This window comes from Rhea americana, unplaced genomic scaffold (assembly GCF_003343005.1).
Source record: "Rhea americana isolate MKP2758 unplaced genomic scaffold, rheAme1 scaffold_204, whole genome shotgun sequence".
Classification (NCBI taxonomy): domain Eukaryota; kingdom Metazoa; phylum Chordata; class Aves; order Rheiformes; family Rheidae; genus Rhea; species Rhea americana.
The window spans coordinates 1,200,304-1,210,707 of NW_028186195.1; the positions used below are offsets into that span (position 1 = coordinate 1,200,304).

The 10,404-nt window shown below is 53.1% G+C and overlaps 1 protein-coding gene across 1 annotated transcript; it reads left to right on the forward strand.

Annotated features, from left to right (window-relative positions):
* The first annotated feature begins 3,709 nt into the window (after positions 1-3,709).
* DUSP26 (dual specificity phosphatase 26) lies at positions 3,710-8,176 on the forward strand. Its single transcript, XM_085304198.1, has 4 exons — positions 3,710-3,807; positions 5,904-6,176; positions 6,735-6,943; positions 7,425-8,176. The coding sequence occupies exons 2-4, from the start codon at positions 5,998-6,000 to the stop codon at positions 7,622-7,624; spliced, it is 588 nt and encodes a 195-aa protein (XP_085160324.1). The 5' UTR covers positions 3,710-3,807; positions 5,904-5,997; the 3' UTR covers positions 7,625-8,176.
* Positions 8,177-10,404: the final 2,228 nt, after the last annotated feature.

Here is a 10,404-nt window from a genome sequence, read left to right on the forward strand (position 1 = left end):
AGCTTTCTTCAAGCTGCAGATAGAGAAGTRCCTGCAACAGACTGGTGGATTTGCTTCCCCTCAGCTGGTAATTACTGCTTCCTCAGCAGAGCATGCAATTGCTCCGGGGCTGTTCAGTGCCRTGTAAATCGTGCTTTCTCAAATCCCTTTTAGCATGCTGCCGTAACACTGCTCTTTGACCCTGCGCTACCCCCTTTGACAGTGCCACCTTCTTACCCTGACTCTTAACTTAGAGCAAGCTTAATTCTACCTCGTTATGCTGCAGCTATCTGTGCCSTCTGCACTCCTTCCCTCTGTCACCCTCCTCTTTGGCAGGTTTACCAAGTGGCACGTGTTGGATGAAATACATAGATTCTTTGTTTATGACTGAGTATAATAACGTTTGGCAACTGTGCCTTYCAGGTGGCTTTTGGACATGCAGCATTTAGTGCATGAAGTGATTGATCTCTGATCTTTAAAACAGGGCTATGAAAACCGTAGTGAATTTGCATGCATGTGGAGTATAAAGCCAGGAAACAGCAGTTCTGAAACTCTATAGCCCCTGCCCTTTGTTTCCTTGCGTTGAGTTTTTTGTTTGACAATGCAGAGTAGTGATTTATGTATAACCAGAGCAGCCTCCAGTGGTTGGATCTGTGAACTCTTCCAAGCTGCCCTTTATCTTCAGCTCACTTGTGGGTTTTGCAGTCCCCTAATCTTGATTCCTGCCTGCTCTGAGCTCGCTTTAGGAGAGGGGAGGAGAGCTGGAAGCAGTGTGTTCCCTGGTTATTCTGCTGGGAGCAGATTCCATCGCTAATTGAGCTGCAAACAGCTGCTCCATCCTCTGCGCCGCGGGCCTGCTGCGCGCAGCAGTTCTTGTGGGGATGCCTGAGCTGCCTCTGCCAGCATCCTACCCTGTTGTAAGAGCAGCCCACCCTSCGCAGCAGGGACTTCTGCCGGCGGGGGTACAGCAAATCTGTGTCCACGCTATCATTAAAAACAGTCCAGCCCTACTGATACCCGCTAGGCATGGGCATTGCTGTAGAGAGTATCTGGGCCCTGCCGCTCCTGCGGCTGTGCTCCCACGTAAACCTTAGCTGCTAAGGACCAGATGGTCCTGCTGGTTCTGGGCTCGGGCACTGCAGAGTGACAAAGCTCCTTGGAAAGTGAGGYCGTTAGGCATCTTCGCGGCTGGTCCTGGCAGCGGGATGCTCCCCTGAGAGCAGCTTTGAGAGTCACTGCTGGCAGGAGAGGGGAAGAGCTAAAATGTAGCTTGGGGAGGGGAGGAAGAAAAGGGCCTCCTGATGTTTCTTTCATGATTCTTTTTAATTCTCTCTCCTTTCCTTGGCAGTTAGTTCTCAGAATGATTCTAACTTCTCAGAGTCCTCCTGGGCAAAACATGTGAGGCAGTATTTTCACCCTCGGGTGATCCGAGGGAGCTGGGGAAACTGAGCAAAACATGGGAAACTCATAGCAAACCCCAGTGGYGTCTGTGCCCCCACCGAGCCTGCAGCCCAGTTCCACTGCTCTGAGCTGCTCCTTGCCTTTAAGGACAGGAGCTTCAARAGCAATGCACCAAGCTGATAAAATCCTGCCAGGGAGCAAGGGAGTGAATCAGTCTCTGCTGCAGCAGTGATGTTTATAGTAAGCAGGGAGAGGAGGTGAGGCAGAGAGGTCTGTTTTGTCTGAGAAACTTCCCTTATAAGAAGACAAATTACTGACACTTTTCTTTGATGCAGCTGCCCAGACATTTCAAAGTGTCTGAGATTTCATTATCTAAGAAACAGACACTGGCTTTGCTGGGAACTTCAGGCTGTTTTGCAAAGCACTTTGATTATTAGTATTATTGGAATAAAAACATATGAACCACTAATTCTGTTTAAATGACCAGCAAGTTCCCTACAAGCAACACTCTACCAAAATATTTATCCACCTGATTTTTTTTCCACATAGAATGTTTTTGATTGTTTTAACCTTTTTTGATGGAGATTGGAGACGCTTCTGTTCAGAACCCCATTGCAGGCTACTGGGAACATGCTGCTTTGGTGCAGGGAGGGAGAGGGCCTCTGCTTGTCCACACTGAAGGTATCTCAGGGCTGTGAAAGTGTAAACGTGCCTTTACGTCATTTGCTGGGATTTGAAGGGGTGCTGCCAGGCAGAAGTGAAGAGTTCAGCCTTCCTGCAGGTAAGTGGAATCGAGACCCTTATTCAGGGCARAGGATGGACTTTTCCCAAACTGGCAGCATCGCACAGCAGAAATACAGCTAGTTCAGTGAGCAAGGTCAGCTTGACTTCCCAAGACCTCCTGGTACTGCTCTGTTATCTGTGCACCCYAGGAGCCTGGGTATGGAGGAGCTGGAACAAACTGGAGGGCAAAGTAAGTTGGGTCTCTGGGTGCCACTTCTCGCATGTTGAGTGGAAGCCAAAGGGTGGGATCAGTGACTGCGCCTCGCTGCCTGGGAGCAGAGGCAGCTGGCTGCAGGGTAGGATTTCTTGAGGGCAGAAGCTCTTTGAGTCCATGCTAGGAGGAGGAAGGTGGCTCCTGGCCAGGCAGCTGGGCYGTATCTGTTAACTCTGTGCTTGCAGGTGGTGTGTGTCCAAAGCCTTTTGAGCCCATATATGCTCTTAGCCTCTCCCACAGCTGCTCTGACAACCTTGTCCTGTCATTTAGCTATACAACAAAGTGGAAGAAATACCCAAAGTCTGTGATGCACCAAAAGGTGGGACCTGCTTTGGGGTTTCTCTTCTGGGACCTGTGCTGTCAGCGGCGTGTGCTGAAAATGCCCAGCTAAACCTCACTGTGTGTATGTGCTCTGTTGCAGATGGGAGAGGATGGGTGTCTGGTAATGCTGAGCTCATCCTTGAAGCTTCTGGGGTTGCATCCAGGGCTGGTCATAGGTTCAGCTGAAAACAAAACAGTCAAATTTCACAACCTCTAGTCAAAGAGGAATGGGGGGAGGGAATGCTGTAAATGTCATTTTGGATCATCTTAGAATGTGGTGTTTGGCCTGGAGCAGCAGTTTTTGATTCTTCCTCAGTTATTTTTCCCATTGCATGCTCCTTTCTCATTTGAGTCAAACTTTTAAATTGCAAGACAGCACTTCAAAGGGAAAAGAAAAAATTTCTACCTGGAAAATGTTTAACTGAAATATTTCAACATTTTTGAAATGAATGGTGTCATTTAGAATATGTCCAAGAAAAGCTTCAATCTTTTGAGCATTTTTTTTTCTCCAGGTAAAAATATTTCCTTAGACATGAATTTGAATAGTTTTAAGCCCCCTCCTGCTCCTCACAAGGGCTTATTAGCAAATGAAAATATCACTAAGCCGTGGCTCTGCCAAACAGACCCTAGCAAGGGGGCTGCACGACGTCARCTATAAAGAAAGAAATGGAAATATCCTCTAGAGACAGCTACAGACTTGCAGTATAGGTAATCATGTCATAAGTACCACTTCATTGGCATTTTCTTCTCTCTTTCTGCGTGCTTGTGGCTTTTGGTTTGCTGGGGGAGGAGAAGTGAGAGCAAAGCTGGCAGGAGAATTTTGATGTTATTGTGACTGTTGTTAATTTGTCTGAGTAGTAATGCGAATTTATGTGTATGTCTGTGCATGCTTGCATGTGATCTCTATATTTGTGTCCATCTCCTCCGTTCCCSCTGTATGCATCCATGCACGGCATGAGACAAACAAATCTGCCTCTGGACATGTCATGGCTTAAAATAGATGTTCATACATCAGCCTTTCCGCAGCGGCAGCGGCAGCAGGAAGACATGGCCGACTGGATCTGACTACAACACCCAGTCTGAGCCGAGAAATCACAGCCCTCGCAAAGGTAGAGTAATGGGTGGGCGTCTCCTTCCTCCTGCGTGTCTGTCTGTCTGTCTCTGCAGTGTGTGGGGTTGAGCAGCCTGCGCTTGTTCGGCAATGCTTCTTCAGCGATCGCGCTGTGCGTCTAGGCAAGCTCCAGACGTTTCTCCCCTCCCTCCCTCCCTCCCTCCCTCCGGGCACGGCAGGGGCTCCAGCGGCGGCCGGCGGCGTGCGCGGGAGAGGGGGCGCGGGCTGCGCGGCGAGGGGTGCAGCTGACGCCTCCGAGGGGCTCGGGTGCTGGGAGCGCTCTGGGATCTCTTCCGAGCTCCTGGGCATGGGGCAGTTCCTCTGCAGAGCTTTCTGGGCACTGGCCTGGCCCTGGAGCGGGGTGCTGGAGGGCTCCTTCATGCCTGAGGTTTCTGGAGCTACATCCCAGAATGTGTGTGGCTTGCTGTTGTATTAGCCAGCTGTAGCAATAAGAGGGTCTGCTGTTCGGCTAGTTATAGCCTCTCRCTGATGATTAGGTGTTTTTCAGACCCTTCTGCTATTGGCTTCCTAATGCTACCCAGGTTATCATGGAGCTGGTGGCATCTGGCTGGGCTGCAGCCAAGGTCACACAAGGTTTAAGGGCCTGCTTCATTTGCAGGGCCCTGGCGAGCTGCCATGCTAAATGCCCCTTCCAGGTGTGATTTGCCAAGTCTTAATTCCCAGCATYAAGGAATACAAAATTCATCAGGGTAGGGGTGACGTGTCAGGGTCAGACCTGGCCAGTGCCGCATGCTGGGGAAGCGTGTGTTATGTTAACCAGTGCCAGCTGCAAGCAGTCCTGGCAGGGCAGCCTTCTCCTGCATTGCACCCCAGCACGCCAAAGGCAGGGTCTGAGCAGGCCCATCTGCACAGGGAGCTGGGGAGGGAGATATCTGTGGGTCTCTGGACTCCCCCTGAGTTCCCCCATGCCCGTGCAATGTTTTCCTCCTATGCGCGCTGCCAAGAAGGTGGCTAGAGGCTCTCTGTACTGTTGGCTGGTGCCTTAGGCAAAATGTCAAAGCAGACCCGTGCTCTGATCCAGCCTGGCCGGTTCAAGGTCGTTGCATTTCTTTCTCTGGAGCCTCAGAGACAAGCGACTGGTGCTGAGCTGCTGCTGAGGAGAGCGTTGTGATGAGATGCCCCTTGGACAGGCTSCCAGCGCCTCCAGGGTAGCTCGGGGCAGCAGTGTGGTGGCTGGAGATGGAGAATTATATTCTCACATTGGTTGGGGGGGAGAGGGGGGCTTCAGTCAGTGCCAGCTAGCAGCAAGCAGGCAAAAAGGCAGCTGTGACTAATATTTGCTTGCAGGGCTGAGTTACTGCTCTGCCTGGGTAAGGCTGTCCAGGGAGGTTTTCTGCAGATGTGTGACAAGCATCAGGGTGATCTAAAGGTTTAAGAGCAGAACTGCATCCTAAAGGATCTGCTCTGTAAAAGGAGCTTTCTCATCCCTTGGAATTAACTCTTCCCACCCCCAACCCAGTCCTAGATGTTCAAGTGCAGCAGGAAGACTGCTGTACTTGGTTAATCCAGGTTCTTCCTCCCCACAGCCTTTTCTGCCTGGTCTCTGGAAGGCTGGGTCCTGGCCAGGCTCTTCACGGTGCTGTGTGGAATCCTCCACCTGTTGGGGGTTTTTCCTCCCCTCCCCAGTGCTGGTGTCTTGCCCAGAGCTCTGGCTGCCTTTCATCACTTCTGATCGCAGGTTGGCAGCATCGGCTCTTGAGCTGGCGTTGTCGTGCTGGCAGGCAGAGCCCCTGAGCCAGCTCAGAAGGAAGGTGGTCCTGTRTAGAGCATTTCTTGCCAATGTGGCGTCAACCCAGAGACACGAGGCTGGAGCAGTACTTCAGTCCACAGAGACTCAGCAATCTGGTTGCCTCTCCAGATTGACTGACTAGCTCTGGCATCATAAACTTCATATGGCTTCTTGGAAGGGAGTATAGGTGATACTTTCTCACACTGGGAATGATTGGGTAGCTGGCTTTACATGGCCACCTCATCAAGATCAGACTTGGCTGCTTTGGGCCAGTGTTTCTACACAGGGGATGAAGCAAGAGGTTCTCAGTTCTTCTAATGACATCTCCACTGCTTCCATGACAGGACCGTGGGTGGCAGCAGCAGCAGAAGCAACCTCCAGGCCACTCTCCGGCCTTCACGAACCCACAGGTATGCCTTGTGGGTCTCGGCAGCTCCAATGGCTTTCCTGTCCAGGTTCTCCAGGAATGGCACCAGATCACCGAGCCGGRGCTCACGGGAGGAGCGCCACAACCATCCCATCCTCAGTGTCTTCGAGCTTGAAAGGCTGCTGTACACAGGAAAGACAGCCTGTAATCATGCTGATGAGGTCTGGCCAGGACTCTACCTGGGAGATCAGTATGTATCATGTGGGTCTGAGAACGAGGGAGTTCAGGGATGTGTGAAATTGGGAAATTTAGGAGAGGAAGGATGGGAAATGTTAGGGGGAGAAAAGGATGTGAGGCAAGGCAGGAGGACATGATGGGGTTGATAAGGAGAGGAGGAGGAGGATGGACAGGAGCACTGCTATAGGGAGTGTTCAGAGTGTTTCTTGGTAGGGTGGGAGGTGGTGCATCTGTTCTGCAGCCAGCCCCAGGAGGCAGGAACCATGAGACTGACTTAAAACTCAAGAATCTGTGGCATTTTTCCTTTGCCTCTAGGTGTCTCAGCCATAAATGTGTGCCCAGGACAGCCCTCAAACTGTCCTTGGAAACATCTCTTTAATGAAAGCTAAGCTGCTTGGGTGATAACTGGATTTGTCTCTGGCTTTGAGATAGATGTTAGGCCTGTGGTTAAAGCAGTGCCATCAATGAGGAGTGGGAGGGATCTCTGATATACCGTCAGTTAAACCAAGAACCTCTTTGCCATACTTATGCATCTAGTCTTCACCTTCTGTGCTTTCCTCCTTCCTTGCAGAGATATAGCAGCTAACCGGCGTGAGCTGGCTCACCTGCGGATCACCCACATCCTCAATGCCTCGCACAGCAAGTGGAGAGGGGGTGCTGAGTACTATGAGGGCACGGGCATCCGCTACCTGGGCATTGAGGCCCATGATTCGCCTTCCTTTGACATGAGCCCCTACTTCTATCCTGCAGCTGACTTCATCCACCAGGCGCTGAATGAAGGTTGGTGGTAGAAACTACTGGGGGAAAAAGGTGGGGAGTGGGGTGGGGAAGTGTGAAACCCTCCTGGGCAGGTGAGAAGCTGATTTGAAATCCTTGTTGTTAAACATACAAGGGGGTGRGGGAAAGGGGTTTCTAGCCTGGGTGATGTTTCCTGTGCAGGATCACCTCTTCCAAAGAGGATTTAGGCTAGGTCAGGGCACTGGCCTCCCAGATTACAATCCCAGCCAGTGTCCTTGGCTGTGTCTGGTCATGTTTATGTTGTTTTGGGAGATGATGATGCACTGATGCCTCTTGCCAAGGGAGGGACCTCAGTGCATCAGAGTCCTAGTCTCACTGAGGCCTGACGTCTAACCCAGGAGGGCAGCACACCTGAGCCAGAGCTCCAGGATGAACCATGGCAGACAGATTCTGAATAATTTTACTTAAATTGGGATATTTGACCTGCTGTGACACAGCCACTCTGTTTCCCTCCACCCCCCAGGAAGAATCCTTGTGCACTGTGCTGTTGGGGTGAGCAGGTCGGCCACCTTGGTCCTCGCCTACCTCATGATCCGCCACCACATGCCCCTGGTAGAAGCCATAAAGACGGTCAAGGACCACCGTGGTATCATCCCTAATCGGGGTTTCTTGCGCCAACTGGTCGCCCTGGACAACRCCCTGAGGCTGAAGAGGAGCATGTGAAGGAGGATGAGGAGGGCTGTGTGGTGCAGGTGTTGTGTGTGCAGTGTGCACCTGACCCTGGTGCCTGCTGAGTGGCAGAGATAGGGCTTTCCTTTTGGTGCAGGTGCTTGGCAGCTAATGGGTTACATGCAAGTGGCTACCCCAGATATGCGAGCTGTTCCTAGTGGTAAAGCGTAAGCCTTCAACCTGCAATCTTTCCACCTAGGTAGGCCTAACATATAGCCTCCTTCCCAGCCTGCTCGCTCAAAGATCTATCCAGAAGGATAATTAAGACCCACATTTCAGGTTACTTTCTATCTCTGCTGTCTCTGAAAAGCCTTCAAGGGGTTGGTTCTCCCACCTGGCAGATGCAGTTGCAGGCGAGTCCCATCCCTCTCTCCCAGGAGACCCAAGCTCTGTGTTTCTTGTTCTCCATTCATTTTTTTGGTCTGTGTGGCAATGTGACTCAGGCCTGGCGTGTAGRCTGTGTCAAACAGGCCTTTTGTCGTAGCGTGTGGATGTCCTCTGTGCCTAGTGTTAATGTAAAAGAATAAAGACACTGCTAAGGAAAAAGTCTGGCCATCTTTCCTCTGTTTTGGGACGTAATCCAGGTTGGGCTCCATAAGAGTTTGTGGGAGAGCATCACTCTAGATACTCTGGGCTGAGATGGGCCCAAATCCTCCTGAATGCTGGATCTGGAGGTTCGAGTCAGAGGCTGAACTCCTTTCATGGAGACCCCATTGGTGGCTGGTACTTGTGCTGAGCCTCCCCAGTCTGGTTTTCTGCAGTGGTGGGGACAGAAAGGTGAACTCTGAGTAGAGACTGGAGCCTGTCTGGCAGTGCACCAGCCCTGCCTCTGCAGGGTTGTTAAGATTTCTTGCTACATCAAAAGGTTGTGAACGAAGAGGATAGGGCTGATGAAGGTGGGAGGTGGCTTTTGTGTGYTCAGGTATGGGCTCCTTATTAAGGCTCTCAGCCCCAAATTTCAGTAGGAAGCAGGGGAGAGAAGAGCAAGAAGCAGCGAACTTCTCCTTAGATATAGATGAGCACTGGACCAAAGCTGGGAGAGATGCTTATATGAGGGAAAAGGGGATGCTCTGAGCTTTGGGAGTACCGAGTACAAAGACAGAGGGGCAATGCAGGGCCTGAAGCCCCCAGCTCGGCAGGGAAGGAAAAGCACAGCACCCTGGGCTGCAGCGCGCGTGTGGGGCAGCGAGTGCACAGGGGTGCTTAGCCTGCTGCCAGGGTTTCCATCCATCACGAGATGGCGATGTTGGTCTCCCAAAAGCAGCAGACCCTAGCTATCCACTGAAGGGAGCTGAAAGAATAGCTCCCCACAGGCACGCAAAAATTGGCATCCCTACTTGCAGGGAACAAGACAAGCGAGCTGGGCCCCAGGGAGAGCAGCTACCAGAGCTGGAAGCAAGTGGTGAAGGTGGTGGCTGGGTGCTGGGCTGTCCCTGTGTGCTAGCAGCACTCACTGCTGCCCGTTCTTGGTGTAGCTCTGTTCTTCCTCCAGCTCCGGAGAGCACGCAAAGTGCGACCTGGCTGCCAGCTGCATCCCATGCCCAGATCTGGTAAGCACGTAGTGAGAGGAGCCTGGTGGCCACAGGCAATGAGCTGCTGGTCTTGGGGTGCAGCCTGCCTGCATGGGGCACCCCCTTGTACCCGGCCTGTGTGCAGGGGCACCATGGGGCCTGTCCAGCTGCTAGGGAGACGTGAGGAAAAGCATTCCCTTGCTTTTGGTAGCAGAGTGTGTTTATGTAGTGTTGGTAGAGGGTGAATGATTAAATCTACTTGTACTTCACGTGGGTTTTGAGGAGTAAGTGGCCCACTGAGGCCATTGCTGCCCGCGGGTGCTCCGAGCGAAGCTGCTGCGGGGAATGCCTGCCTTTGCTCTCCTTCATGCCCTTGAGCTCAACCCTTTAGCTTCTCACAGCTGTTAGAACCTGRTAACATGTTGCCTGACTCCTGTTTTAGGGACTCTGCTCGTACAGGACCCCGATGTGCCCCAGGGTGTTTGGGGCAYGGCACGAGCCCAGCAAGACACCAGCAGAGAGAACAACAGCCGACTGCTGGCAGYGGAGCTGCGGTTACCCGGATGGAGRGCTGCAGCTTCTGAGGCAAGGAGGAGCTGGCGTTGGGCAACGCGTAGGGGTTGGTCACGCTCCGCTGCAGCGCTGGGTGTTGCTAGGACTGTGGGAGACACCAGAAGCTTCAAGGGGTGTGTGCGCAGCTTGGCAAGGTCCCAGGATTGTTGTAAAATGCTTCCTGCTGGGTTTTGCAATCCTGCTTTGTGCTCCTCGCCACTGTGCGCGGCTCCCTTTGTGCAGCCTGCTGCTAACCGAGGCCCGGACCCCGAGCGCTGCCGTTGCGCAGTAAAGCTGGGATCGGGGAGGCTCCGAGCACGAGGGCAGCTTGGGCTGGTTTGAGGATCAGCAAACCAATGCGGAGCGAGGAATCACTGACAGAGCTTGAGGTGTGCGGTACCCCTCCGCGTGTTCGCAGCGGCTGGGCGCCCGTGTTGAGGGATCGCTCTGTCGCTTGGGGAAGCGCCAAGGAGGCGTCTGGAGGGCGTCCGCCTGCAGAGCGCCAGCCCCCGGGTGCACAGACCTGCCCAGGCCCCAAGACTGTCGGTGCAGGATGATGCCCGGAGCCCGCAGCGCTGCACTGGGGGCGCGTGGAGGAAACGCGGGGCCGTTTCGCAGCCCCACGCTGCCAGCCCTGCTGCCCCGGGGGAGCCGTGCCCGCAGCGCCCCGCGCCCCGGCCCGCGGAGCCCCGCGCTGCCTGTGCTCGCCCC